The following is a 15,265-nucleotide window of genomic DNA, read 5'->3' as shown; positions in this document are numbered from 1 at the left end:
GTCGCTGACTGGTCAGTAAGTTGAGCTGGGAATTTCTTTGGTTTTGTTTTATATGCTGTACCAGCTGTCCCCCTGTATGGGGCCCTGGCAGCTGACAAGCACAAGGAAGAAGAGGGAACCTATACAGGAGGAGCAGTGGGGTGGCATAGACTGGAATCAAACCCCTGCATCTCCCTCCTGCAGCAGACGAATTGCAGCTTTTCATTCTCTCTCTCTCCTGACGCTGCATGGGGGGAACTACAAGGGATTGGTACAAGTACATGTCGCCCCCTGCCACCCCTCCTGTCCAGGTTGCCCTCCCATCTACTGCCTGCCCAACCCCCCTCCCCAGTACTGCCAGCTTCATCTCCTCTACCTCTCACTGGCTGCTACAGCCAGTAGCCATGTCACACACCTCATTTAAAGTCTCAAACCCCCTTTTTTTTTTAACTGGCTGCTACAGGGGATCATTTTAGGATGGAGAGCAGGGGAAAGGGGACTTGTTTGCTGAATGAACGCAATGAGTGATCTGTATCGATCATCCGTTTGTGAATGAACAGGGAGACTGCGCAGAGCTCTTCCTGTTTATTCATATTGTGCATCTGAGGCTGTAGAGATCGAGATCGAGGACTGTGTCCTCTGTCACCTTTTCGGTCTCAAAAGTGAGTCATCAGGGGTCTGTTTAGACCACTAATATTTCACCAAAGCTCCCCCTAACAGGGATGTTGAAAAAACAAATTTGAAACATATAAAAAAAAAAAATTCCATAATAAAGAATACAATAAAAAGTTTTATGAATTGTAAAAATAAAAAAACAATAAAAAAAAAATATATACAGTGGGTACGGAAAGTATTCAGACCCCCTAAAAAATTTTCACTGTTATATTGCAGCCATTTGCTAAAATCATTTAGGTTCATTCCTCTTCCTCATGAATGTACACATAGCACCCCATACTGACAGAAAAACACAGAATTGTTGACATTGTTGCAGATTTATTAAAAAAGAAAAACTGAAATATCACATGGTCCTAAGTATTCAGACCCTTTGCTGTGACACTCATATATTTAACTCAGGTGCTTTCCATTTCTTCTGATCATCCTTGAGATGGTTCTACACCTTCATTTGAGTCCAGCTGTGTTTGATTATACTGATTGGACTTGATTAGGAAAGCCACACACCTGTCTATATAAGACCTTCCAAATCACAATGCATGTCAGAGCAAATGAGAATCATGAGGTCAAAGGAACTGCCTGAAGAGCTCAGAGACAGAATTGTGGCAAGGCACAGATCTGGACAAGGTTACAAAAAGATTTCTGCTGCACTTAAGGTTCCTAAGAGCACAGTGGCCTCCATAATCCTCAAATGGAAGACGTTTGGGATGACCAGAACCCTTCCTAGAGCTGGCCATCCGGCCAAACTGAGCTATCGGGGGAGAAGAGCCTTGGTGAGAGAGGTAAAGAAGAACCCAAAGATCACTGTGGCTGAGCTCCAGAGATGCAGTCAGGAGATGGGAGAAAGTTGTAGAAAGTCAACCATCACTGCAGCCCTCCACCAGTCGGGGCTTAATGGCAGAGTGGCCCGACGGAAGCCTCTCCTCAGTGTAAGACACATGAAAGCCCGCATGGAGTTTGCTAAAAAACACCTGAAGGACTCCAAGATGGTGAGAAATAAGATTCTCTGGTCTGATGAGACCAAAATAGAACTTTTTGGCCTTAATTCTAAGCGGTATGTGTGGAGAAAACCAGGCACTGCTCATCACCTGTCCAATACAGTCCCAACAGTGAAGCATGGTGGTGGCAGCATCATGCTGTGGGGGTGTTTTTCAGCTGCAGGGACAGGACGACTGGTTGCAATCGAGGGAAAGATGAATGCGGCCAAGTACAGGGATATCCTGGACAAAAACCTTCTCCAGAGTGCTCTGGACCTCAGACTGGGCCGAAGGTTTACCTTCCAACAAGACAATGACCCTAAGCACACAGCTAAAATAACGAAGGAGTGGCTTCACAACAACTCCGTGACTGTTCTTGAATGGCCCAGCCAGAGCCCTGACTTAAACCCAATTGAGCATCTCTGGAGAGACCTAAAAATGGCTGTCCACCAACGTTTACCATCCAACCTGACAGAACTGGAGAGGATCTGCAAGGAGGAATGGCAGAGGATCCCCAAATCCAGGTGTGAAAGACTTGTTGCATCTTTCCCAAAAAGACTCCTGGCTGTATTAGATCAAAAGGGGGCTTCTACTAAATACTGAGCAAAGGGTCTGAATACTTAGGACCATGTGATATTTCAGTTTTTCTTTTTTAATAAATCTGCAACAATGTCAACAATTCTGTGTTTTTCTGTCAGTATGGGGTGCTATGTGTACATTCATGAGGAAGAAGAATGAACTTAAATGATTTTAGCAAATGGCTGCAATATAACAGAGTGAAAAATTTAAGGGGGTCTGAATACTTTCCGTACCCACTGTATATATATATATATATATATATATATATATATATATATATATATATATATATATATATATTTTTTTTTTTTTTTTTTACTGTTTTTATGAATGGTAGTGTATATTTATATTTTTTGTCTTGATTTATTGTATATTAAAGCGGAGTTCCAGCCTTTTCTGTGTTTATTAAAAGTCAGCAGCTACAAAAAGTATAGCTGCTGACTTTTAATAAACACACACTCACCTGTCCAACGGTCCAGCGATGCGGCCGCCCGAAGCCTCGATGCTCTCCCTCTGGTCTCGGCGGCGCCGGCATCACCGGTGTGGGCACCCCGGCTGTGACAGCTTGCGGCTTCACAGCCGGGTACGCACTGCGCGAGTTGCGCTGCACGTCTTGATTGGCCGGCAATCTTCTGGGACCTCTGACATGTCCCAGAAGATTGCAGGGAGGGAGGGGGAGAGGAGAACTTCCGCTCAGAGCGCCGTGGTACTCCGAGCAGAAGTGGGAGCGGGTACCTGTCAAAACTAGGTACCCGCTCCCCCCAAAAAAAATGACATGCCAAATGTGGCATGTCAGGGGGTTAGGACTATTTAAAGCGGAAGTTCCACTTTTGGGTGGAACTCCACTTTAAGGCTTAAAAGTGTGGGGAATTTTAAATAAGTCATTATATCTAAAGTATTAAGTGTCCATTCACACTACAACGACTTGTCAGCCTGACAAGTCGCGGTCCATTGTGTGCTACAGGAACCGTTCTAATAGGAGGGACACAAGTCACTCCGACTTAGAAAAAGGTTCCTGTACTACTTCAGGGCGACCTGGAGCGACTTGCATAGACATTCATTATATGAAGTCCGTGCAAGTGACTTCACAGGTCGCCCCCGAAGTCGTGCCGCGTTAGTGTGAACCGGCACTTAAAAAAATCTGTAAGAGTGAACGAGCGGTTTGTGCGGTTGGAGTTGCCTGTTAGTCTATGGGGATGCAGTGACTGTATGAACACAGCCGCAGGTCCTAATTTGACAAGTGTGTCTCGTAGAGATCACACACAGGCATGGAAGAATTGGTCACAAATCTCACCGGCCACCACACACTACTAGATTCTGATCAGTACATCTCTGGGACACTTACGTTCTCCCTGAACAGGAACGCCAAAATAGCAGCGGAGAGTTCTGCCAGGAATATAACCAGAATGAACATGAAGAACTGGAAGAGAAAAAGGACACATTTTATATTGTTAAAATTATTGGGATGCCTGCCTTTACACACACATGAACTTTAACCACTTTACGACCACTCACATTGCTGCTACTGCGGCAATGCGGCTCGCTGAACTCCTTCCCTTGTGGGCGGCGCGAGCGCGCCGCTGGAGGCTCGCTCCCGCTATTTTCAGTCACGGCGGGAGTCGGGCCAGAGGAGGAGCGGCGTTGATCACCGCCGCTCTTCCCCGATCGTCGGGGAATCGAGTGTGGAGATCCGCCCGCTTTTGTAAACAAAGCGGCGCGGATCTCCTAAGTGACAGGCAGGGTCAGATTGCAGGGTTCAGCATAGCTGAACCTGCGATCTGTCCCTGTGTCACACAGTCCCCTCCCCCCACACGTCAGTAAGCACCAGGCATACATTAACCCCTCCCTCTCCAATAAAATTAACCCCTTCCCTGCCAGTGTCATTTTTACAGTAACAGAGCATATTTATAGCACTGATTACTGTAGTAATGTCACTGGTACCCCCAAAAGTGTAAAAAATGTCAGTCATGGGTCCGATCTGTCCGCCGCAATGTCGCAGTCCCGCAAAAAAAAAAAATCGCAGATCGCCGCCATTACTCGTTAAAAAAAAAACACCAAAAATGACAGAAATCTTTCCCTTAGTTAGTAAACGCAATAACTTTTGCGCAAACCAATCAAAATACGCTTATTGCGATTTTTTTTTACCAAAAATATGTAGCAGAAAACAAAAATTTGATTTTTACATTTTTTGGGGGGAATTTCATATAAAAAAATGATAAAAATATTGTTATTTTTTCAAAATTTTCGCTCTTTTTTTGCTTATAGCGCACAAAGTAAAAATTGCACAGGTGATCAAATACCACCCAAAGAAAGCTCTATTTGTGGGGAGAAAAAGGACGTAAATTTCGTTTAACTGGCAATTGTCAGTTAAATTTGCACAGTGCCGAATCACAAAAAGTGGCCTGGACGTAAGATAGCAAAATCCTCCGGTGGTAAAGTGGTTAATGGCATCCCAGTCTTAGTCCGTAGGGTTCAATACGGAGTTGGCCCACCCTTTGCAGCTATAAAGGCTTTAACTCTTTTGGGAAGGCTGTCCACGAGGTTTAGGAGTGCGTCTATGAGAATGTTGCCAGCCCCTGCCCATTACGGTACAAATCTATTTGAACCATGTATAGCCAGCCTTAGTATCTAGATAATTGTGCAAAGGGACTTTCATTAATTAACAATACAACACAGCTACTTACAAACAACAGAAGGCACTTGTTCTCACGGATGGCTCCACAGCAGCCCAGGAAGCCGAGAAGAAACAACATGGCCCCCATGGCCAGGACCAGGTAGGCGCCCATGAACATCAGGGGGTTTGCAGCTATGATTTCCCGGAAACCGGTGGGGTCAACGATTACCCAAACCCCGAGTCCGAGCAGGAACGTTCCACCGAGCTGGGATGAAGTAAAGGTGGGAGATTTGTTAACACAGAAGGAATAGAAGAAAGCTAATAAATAGGTAACTCTACCTGCTTTGTCTACTTTTTCCAGAGATAGCCGCACGTTGGTGTGCCTGCAATTCAGGTTTCTTTTTCCAACCAGACAGGTCATGGGTAATGAAGACCAAGAATAGGAGATTGTGAACGCTTATGGGGGATGGGGACCACTCAGGGGGGGATAAAGATGGGCCATGGGAGAATGAGGATGAGTCACGAGCATAGACCTGGGCACACCCTGATAACCCCGTGTAGCACATATCCCCCATTTAGACCTCTGATATTTCACCAAATAAAAGAAACATATTTTTTCTGCTAAATAAATTGTAAAAAAAATAATAAAATATACCCTACTGACATCAATCTCTGCTCTTATGACACCATCCACTGCTCTACTGCCACGGTCAGTATATATACACATGCACACACGCCTACAGTATGTGTACTGAGCTTTGGGGTGCACACTCTAATCCAATAGGCTGTGCACACCTATGGTCACGGGGTAGATGAGAATGGGTCATGGGGTGAGGAATATTCATAGAGAATACAGATGGGACATGGGGAGGAGATGAGGACAAGGAACAGAGATTAGGATTGGTCAAAGGAGATGAGGAACACTCACGGGGAAATGAGGAACACTCACAGAGGAATGAGGAACACTCACGGGGGAATGAGGAACACTCACGGGGGAATGAGGAACACTCACGGGAGAATGAGGAACACTCACGGGAGAATGAGGAACACTCACGGGGAAATGAGGAACACTCACGGGGAAATGAGGAACACTCACGGGGGGAATGAGGAACACTCACGGGGGGAATGAGGAACACTCACAGGGGAATAAGGATGGGTCCTGGGGGGAATGAGGATGGGTCATGGGGGGATGAGGACAAGTAATAAGGATGAGGATTGGTCATAGGAGATGGGGAACACTCATGGGGGAATGAGGTCTAGTCACAGGAGGATAAGGATGGGTCATGGAATTGAGGATGGGTCATGGGGATGAGGACCACTCATGGGGGATAAAGATGGGTCATGGGGAGGGAGGATGATGAATCATGGGGTGATGAAGACAGGTTGTGGAAGAATTAGAACCACTCATGGGGGGATGAGGACAGGTCACCAGGGGATGTGGACAGATCATGGGGGGGATTAGAACCACACATAAGGAGGTGAGGATGGGTCACTGGGGAGAGAGGGACGGTCATGTTGGGAATAATTATGGGCCATTGGGGGGAGGGGGGGATGGGGACGAGTCAGGAGAAATTAGTATGGGTCACAGGGACGAGGACCATTCGTGGGTGATAAAGATGAGTGATTGGGGGTGGGGGACAAGTCATGGGGGATGAGGATTGGTCATAGGAGATGAGAAATGCTCATGGGGGAATGAAGACCAGTCGGGGGGGGGGGGATGAGAATGGAGAATGAGGATGTGTCATGGGGATTAGGACCATTCATGGGGAATAAAGATGGGCCATGGGGAATGTGGAACGCTCATTGGAGAATAAGGATGAGTCACGGGGTAGATGAGAACGGGTCATGGGGAATTCGGATAGGTCATGGGGGGGATGAGGATTGGTCTCAATGAGGAATGCTCACAGGGGAACCAGGACTAGTCACAGGGGGGTGAGGATGGGTCATGGGGATGAGGACCACTCATGGGGGATAAAGATGGGTCATGGGGTGGGGGGGTGATGAGACATGGGGTTGTGAGGACAGATTGTGGAAGAATGAGAACCACTCATTGGGGATGAGGACAGGTCACCAGGGGATGTGGACAAGTCATGGGGAGATTAGGACCACACATAAGGAGGTGAGGACGGGTCACTGGGGAGAGAGAGAGAGACGGTCATGTTGGGGATAATGATGGGCCACGGTGGTGGTTGGGGACAAGTCAAGGGGAATTAGGATGGGTCGTGGAGATGAGGACCATTAGCAGAGGATAAAGATGGGTCATGGGGGAGGATGAGGACGCGTCATGGGTGATGAGGATTGGTTATAGGAGATGAGAAATGCTCATGGGGGAATGAAGACCAGTCATGGGGGGGATGAGAATGGGGAATGAGGACCACTCATCATAGCTAAAGATGGGTCATGGGGGGGGGGGGGGGGGAACCACTCATGGGGGACAAAGATGGATCATGGGAGGGATGAAGACAAGTCACCCGGTTATGTGGACAGGTCATGGGGGGATGAGGACTACTCATAAGGAGGTGAGGATGGGTCACTGGGGAATGAGGACTGGTTGGGGGGACGAGGAGGCAGCTGTACTGGCAAACAGGAATGTTCCTGCACTTATCAGAGTCCCCTCCATGACATCACAGATGATAATGATAAGTCAATAACATACCATTAGAAGAAACCACAAAGGATTTCTTTGCTGCAATGCACTCATGTAGTAAGCAGAGACAACAAACTGCTTAAAGCATCCAAGCCCCTTCCCTAATAAATGCTAGTGAAGACAACCAATTGTAGATTCCAGAGGGATATCTGATGCATTATGAGTACAGACTGCAGACAAGCTAAATGTAAACAATGCAGTATTTACACCGCTGTGTGAAGAAACCTTTCAAAGCACATGAAAACAGAAGGCAAAGGTCAGAGGTTATGACTTCAAGGTTCCTGAATATTCCCAGATATATCAAACTAGTGTATGTGTTTTTTGCAAGCATTATAAGATTTAAGAAGAAATACTAATACTATGCAGCTACTACAAGTCTGTATATGAAATGCAATAAACAAAATATGGAACAGCAAGCAAGCATGGATTCGAAAGGCGTGTAAAATAAAAAAAAAATAAAGGTTTTTGGGTGCATATTACAATAATATTATATTAACTTCATTCCTCATTTAATCCCAAGCCAAACACCCCCCCCCCCCTCCCCCTCTGCCGGGCTCATCACTCCCCCTGTACCTGTACTCCCTCTGCAATTTTCTATATGCTCCTTTTCCAGGCCGGTCATGTGACATGAGGATTTCTGTTCCTTTCTCTACCACAGTGGTGACACCCCCTCAGTGGGCGGGTCCATGAAGCCCTGAACTCGCAGGATGTCCTCATTCTTCCATGTTATACGATGCTAGGGGTTATTTAATTTGGAAGACTGAGGACATCTAGTGGTGGAAAACAATTATGACAAAGGACAGCATCGGGGAGGAGGTGAGTACTACAGCAGGAATATTTTCTTCAGCACCTCTTGGGCCCCCATTAATTTAAAAACAAAATAAAAAGCCCACACAACAGTCATTTATTCTGAAAAAAATATGCAATTCAAAGGAATACTTACAAATATAAAAAAGTTGAAGATGAACATGAGGTATTTCACGCAGCTTAAGCTATCGCCCTCCATGTCGGCTGTCCTCCTGTTGACAGAGAAGAAAAATGGGGGGTTAACATTCATTCCAATGTAGCTCTCGCCTCTCTCATATGTTTTTGAAAAGCTCATTTCTTCTCTTTGTAGAAAATTAAAAGAATTCCTTAATTATCAAAAAGGTATGATAAAGCTGAACTCTGAACACAAAAAACTTTCATTTTTTTCCCCCTCAGAAGCCACAAAGGACATAAAATTCACTTTGTGTGCACCGAATGCCTTTACAACCCCAGCTATTACCTTGTAAAAGTAGCAATGACATCATCAATACATAGCCTGTGCAGAGAGCAGAGCTGTGGGAGGGACCAGCAGGCTCCACCCACTAAAGACTGTCTGCAGAAAACGACAGGAGGGGGCGGAGACAAGACCAGTCTCTCTGCACAAGGAAAAAGTGCAGAGCTATGGGAGGGCCCAGCAGTCTCCACCCACTACAGAATGCCTGTAGAAAACTACAGGAGGGGGGCGGAGACCAGACCAGTCCTCCTGCACTAGGAGAAAGAGCAAAGCTGTGGGAGGGGCCCAGCAGACTCTACCCACTACAGACAGTCTGCAGAAAACGACAGCAGGGGGCGGAGACAAGACCAGGCTCTCTGCACAATGAAAGAGAGCAGAGCTATGGGAGGGGCACAGCAGTCTCCACCCACTACAGAATGCCTGTAGAAAACTACAGAAGGGGGCGGAGACAAGAGCAGTCACCCTGCACAAGGAGAGAGAGCAGAGCTGTGGGAGGGGCCCAACAAGCTCCACCCACTACAGTCTGCAGAAAACTACAGCAGGGGGCGGAGACAAGACCAGTCTCTCTGAACAAGGAAAGAGAGCAGAGCTATGGGAGGGGCCCAGCAGTCTCCACCCACTACAGAATGCCTGTAGAAAACTACAGGAGGGGGGCGGAGACAAGAGCAGTCATCCTGCACAAGGAGAGAGAGCAGAGCTGTGGGAGGTGCCCAGCAAGCTCCACCCACTGCAGACAGTCTGCAGAAAACTACAGGAGGGGGCGGAGACAAGACCAGTCTCTCTGCACAAGGAAAAAGTGCAGAGCTATGGGAGGGGCCCAGCAGTCTCCACCCACTACAGAATGCCTGTAGAAAACTACAGAAGGGGGCGGAGACCAGACCAGTCATCCTGCACAAGGAGAAAGAGCAAAGCTGTGAACTGGATTACTGCACAGATCTGGAAGAAATATATATAGCACACCAAGATTCAAGGAAGAATACACATTTTATTTTGTTTGTGTGTTCAATAAAGATATTTTTGCAAACAGTTACCAGAAATACTTTTTTTTATTAGCTTCTTGAATCTCCTTGAACAGCAGTACTGGGGGGGGGGGGGCAGCATTCTAAGCCAATCACAGCTCTGCTGCTTTCCACAATGCTGTAAGTCTGTTTGGTTGCGGAAGAGGAGAGCACAGGAGCTCTCCTCTTGTTTTCACAATTTTCAGCGTGGCTCATCCCCTGCAGCCTCTTTGCAGCTACTTCCTATGTAAATGCTCCCCATCAATAGCTGCATTGTATTTATTGCAACTGTGAGATAGGAACGAAGCGTTGTCGCTTTAAAAAGGAAGTGCCTGAAAATGGATCTTCATGGCAGGATCACCAGGAATAATTTTCATCATTGCTGCAGATTTAAAAATATTGGAAATAGTAAATAAGCTGCTGATCTCCTGCAGCCTCTTAGCAGCTACTTCCTATATGCACTTTAGCAATGGCATCATGGGTTTTTTCTGGGTTTCCTCATGATGACAACAATAGACCAATTCCTGCCTAGTATGTCTTTATATGGCCATTTATAGTGTCTACCGCAGAGGTCCCCAAACTGTGGCCCGGGTGCCGGAATGCGGCTCTTTGCTTGCTTCTATCTGGTCCTTGGTGCACTATTTCATTCACTGGCTCCAATGAAGGGCACAATTCCCCCCAATAACACCAACAATGAGGCACAGCTCCTTTCAATAACACCAACAATGGGGCCCAACGATGGGGCACAATTCTTTCCAATGACACCGTGATGGGGCACAATTCTTCCTAATGTCACCAATGATGAGGAACTTTTCCTCCCACTGACACCAATGATGGGGGCACTATTCCTCCCACTGACACCAATGATGGGGCACTATTCCTCCCACTGACACCAATGATGGGGCATTATTCCTCCCACTGACACCAATGATGGGGCACTATTCCTCCCACTGACACCAATGATGGGGCATTATTCCTCCCACTGACACCAATGATGGGGCACTATTCCTCCCACTGACACCAATGATGGGGCACTATTCCTCCCACTGACACCAATGATGGGATACTATTCCTCCCACTGACACCAATGATGGGGCACTATTCCTCCCACTGACACCAATGATGAGGCACTATTCCTCCCACTGACACCAATGATGGGGCACTATTCCTCCCACTGACACTAATGAAGGGGCACTATTCCTCCCACTGAAACCAATGATGGGGGCACTATTCCTACCACTGATTCCAATGATGGGGCACTATTCCTCCCACTGACACCAATGATGGGGCAGTTTCTCCCAACACCACCAGCGATGGAGCACAATTCCTCCTAATGACACCAACAATGGGGCACAGCTCCTACAAATGACACCAACAATGGGGCCTAACGATGGGGCACAATTCTTCCCAATGACACCGGTGATGGGGCACAATTCTTCCTAATGACACCAATGATGGGGCACTATTCCTCCCACTGACACCAATCATGGGGCACTATTCCTCCCACTGACACCAATGATGGGGCACTATTCCTACCACTAATACCAATGATGGGGCACTATTCCACCCACTAATACCAATGATGGGGCACTATTCCTCCCACCGACACCAATGATGGGGCACTTTTCCTCCCACTGACACCAATGATGGGGCAGTTTCTCCCAACACCACCGGTGATGGGGCACAATTCCTCCTAATGACACCAACAATGGGGCACAGCTCCTACGAATGACACAAACAATGGGGCCCAATGACACCAATGCTGGGGCACAATTCTACCCAATGGCACCAATAATGGGTGATTGTTTACTCCTGATGACCAAAGTCCCCCCTCCCCCCTAAACTCTGAAGGACAGTAAATGGGCCCTTTGTTTATTTCACAATTGTGAGATAGGGACAAAGCGTTGTCACCTTAATTAGGAAGTGCTCTTCAGGGCAGGATCGCCAGGTATTTTTTTAAAATATTCAAAACTTTGAAAACTACTTTTGAAATGTCATTAACACGTTAAAGCTTCCATGAGATTTTAGCGGCTAAATTGTTCTGGGTGAGGCAGCGGTTGAACCTTTTCCGCTTATCGCCGGTTTATGATGCTCAAAGATCGGCGACCTGTCCAGCAAATTTGTCGTTCGTTGAGCAACTCTTAATCACAGTTTAATTTAATCAAGCACATTATCTGGCTGGTAGAGACGCGAGCCGTGGAGTTGTTGATGCGGCTGATTGGCGGGTAGACGCGGGTCAGCGCGGTGAGAGACGCAATAGAATGAAGACATCACTCCAATCAAAGTAAGTGGAACTCTGACCCCTGCTGATTGATCCGGTAATCACGTCCTTCCATTAAAAACCCACTCCTACATCTCTGAAGTGCTCCCGGCACGCTAATAACGTATATGTGTGCTACACTCCAATCACAGTGTAAGCAAGAGCTACACACAATCCCTAAATAATGATTGGCTGGGGCTTCTAAATAAAGTTCTGTTCTTGAGAATCAGATTAAAGTGGAATTCAAGGCATAAGCAGGTTCTGGAAGTGGTGGATGCTTTTCCGGGTTTTGTATTCCTTTGTCTCCGCTGGGCATATTTAACCTCACTTCCTGCTCTGGTGACAACCTAAGTGTGAGCTTCCCATTTCCCCTCCCTGTGGGTCCATTCTCCATTTTATCAGACCATCTACTAAGGTTTGGTGATGGCGTCTCTTGCTCCTTGGGAAGTTCTTTAAAGAAAAAGGAGTCAGGAGTCCAAAAGTTGTATTATAGACATGTGAAGAATGAAAAAATGTGTTTCCTTTCAAATCATATTATAAATTTGTTTAGTTAAATTTGTTTAATTAGTGTAATTCATTTTTGGAATTTGTTTTATTTATTCAAGTTCAAATTTTCCGACTTTGGAAAATTCTAATTTCAATTTATTCCATTTGAAATTTGAATTTTGGAAGATGGTTGTATTCTATTTCATTCTATTGTTTTTTCTATTCTTTCATTTTCTATTCTATTCTTTTCATTTCTTTTCTATTAAAGTCTTTGTTTTTTTTATTCTATTTGAATTCAAAATTATTTGAAATTCAAATTTCGGAAGTTGGTCATATTGTTATACTCTTTATATTGTTTTTTTTTTCCATACTTTTCTATTCTTTTCTATTATTTCATTTTCTATTCGATTGCTTTTTATATTCTAATCAATTCTATTCTTTTTTAATTCTTTTATTTTCTATTCTATACTTTTTTATTATCTTCTATTATTTTCTATTCTATTTCAAATTTATTCTATTTGAAATTCGAATTTTGAAAAATGGTTATATTGTTATATTCTATTGTATTATTTTCTGTTTTTTTTTTCTATTCTATACTAATCAATTTTTTTTTTCTATTCTATTCAAATTCAAATTTATTCTATTTGAAATTCAAACTTCAGGAGATGGTTATATTTTCTTCTATTTTATTCTGATCTATTGTTTTTTTTATTTTATTCTATTCTTTCCTTTATTTTCTATTATATTTTATTCTTTTCTTTTCCATTCTATTTTTCTCCATTCTTTTCTATTCTCTTTGGATTAAAATTTATTCTATTTGAAATTCAAAATTTAGAAGATGGTTATATTTTTTTCTATTTTATTCTGATCTATTATTTTTTTTATTCTATTATTTTCCTTTATATTCTATTATATTCTGTTCTTTACCATTCTGTTTTTCTCTATTATTGTCTATTTTCTTTGAATTAAAATTTATTCTATTTGAAATTCAAATTTCAGAAGATGGTTATATATTTTTTTCTATTTTATTCTGATCTATTCTTTTTTTTTTTTTTATTCTACTCTATTCTTTTATTTTCTATACTATCCATTTATTTTCTATTCTATTATTTTAATATTCTTTTATTTTGTATTCTCTTCTGTTTTCGTCAGAAATGTTCTTTTCGTTATTAGATTAGTTAGTTATTAGTTAGTTATTTAGATTAGTTTAAACTCGTTACCATTGTAATTCTGATACATTCGAATTTTCTGAACTAAAAATTTGTCCGAATTTAGATTTGGAATGAAACAAACTGCACATGCCTATTGTATTATGACATTTTTTAATGTTTAACACATTTAGCGCAATAAAATAAACACTCCCCAGTAAACTGGTAAAATTCTTACCACGGCATTTGCAGCTTACAATTTTTAGGCTGCATTCCCACTATGCGCTGCGCAGAGGTGCGTTTTTGCGCCACGCGCAATGGACGGTCCATTCATTTTAATAGGTTGCCCCGTGCCCAAAACACACACAGCGAAGAAGCTCATATATATCTTTTCAAGCTTCGTGTATCTTGGGTAAGAGCATTTATAAACTGATCCCTTAGATCAGTGGTCTCCAAACTGCAGCCCTGGGGCTGGATGCGGCCCTTCACTTGGTTCTATTCATCCCTTGGGGCACTATTTCATCCATTGATATCCACAATGGGGCAAAATTTCCCTCACTGAAACCAGTGGTGGCGCTCAATTCCTAACAATGAAATGAATGGGCCGCAATTCCTCCCACTGACACCAATGATGGGGCACTATTCCTCCCATTGACACCAATGATGGGGCAATATTCCTCCTACTGACATCAATGATGGGCCGCAATTCCTCCCACTGACACCAGCAATGGGGCACAGTTTCTCCCAGTGACACCAATAATGGGGTACAATTCCTCCCACTGATGCCAACAATGGGGCACAGTTTATCCCAGTAACACCAATAATGGGGCCCAATGACATACCAACAATGGGGAACAAATTTCTCCCCCTGACGCCAACGATGGGGCACTATGACACCACTAATGGGGCACAATTCCTCCCACTGACGGGGCACAATTCCTCCCACTGACACCACTGATGGAGCACAATTCCTCCCAATTAAACCAATGACAGGGGATAAATCCTCCCACTGACGCCAACGATGGGGTACAAATTCTCCCAGTGACACCAACAATGGGGCCCAATGATGGGGCCCAATTCCTCCCACTGATGCCAACGATGGGGCACAATTTCTCCCAGTGACACCAACAATAGGGCCCAAAGACACCACTTATGGGGCACAATTCCTCCCACTAATGCTAATGATGGGACACTATTCCTCTCACTGACACCAGCAATGGGGCACAATTTCTCCCAGTGACAACAATAATAGGGCCCATTGACACCACTGGTGGGGCACAATTTCTCCAATTGACACCAATGATGGGGCACAATTTCTTCCAGTAACATCCCAGTGACACCAGCAATCGGGCCCAATGACACCACTGATGGTGCACAATTCCTCCCACTTACACCAACGATGGGCCATTGTTTTTTCCCACTGACATCGGAACCTTTCTACTTCCACGGACCACTGTCCAGCCCCCCTAAAATCTGGAGAAAAGTAAACTGGCCCTTTGCTTAGAAAGTTTTGAGACCCCTGTCTTAGATCATTAAAGGACTGTTGCTTTTTTTTTTTATTCATTGTTGCAGATCACCTGCAGCCTCGTTACAGCAACTTCATGTCCACATGCACTCCAGCAATGACTGCATGGCATTTCTCAG

General features: G+C 44.6%; 1 protein-coding gene across 1 annotated transcript in view; it reads right to left on the bottom strand.

The window, feature by feature from the left end:
• TSPAN18 (tetraspanin 18) overlaps positions 1 to 15,265 on the bottom strand; it is a 190,622-nt gene that overhangs the window by 27,330 nt on the left and 148,027 nt on the right. The window contains exons 3-5 of the mRNA XM_082270311.1: positions 8,412 to 8,487; positions 4,892 to 5,086; positions 3,553 to 3,627 (exon numbers count right to left, since the gene is read on the bottom strand). Of these exons, the coding sequence (XP_082126437.1) occupies positions 3,553 to 3,627; positions 4,892 to 5,086; positions 8,412 to 8,474 (333 nt within the window). The 5' untranslated portion in view covers positions 8,475 to 8,487. The remainder of the gene's footprint in view (positions 1 to 3,552; positions 3,628 to 4,891; positions 5,087 to 8,411; positions 8,488 to 15,265) is intronic.

This window comes from Pelophylax lessonae (assembly GCF_965119305.1).
Source record: "Pelophylax lessonae genome assembly, chromosome: 10".
Taxonomy (NCBI): domain Eukaryota; kingdom Metazoa; phylum Chordata; class Amphibia; order Anura; family Ranidae; genus Pelophylax; species Pelophylax lessonae.
Note: the sequence above shows the minus strand (reverse complement) of the source record. Positions and strands in the feature narration are given on the sequence as shown.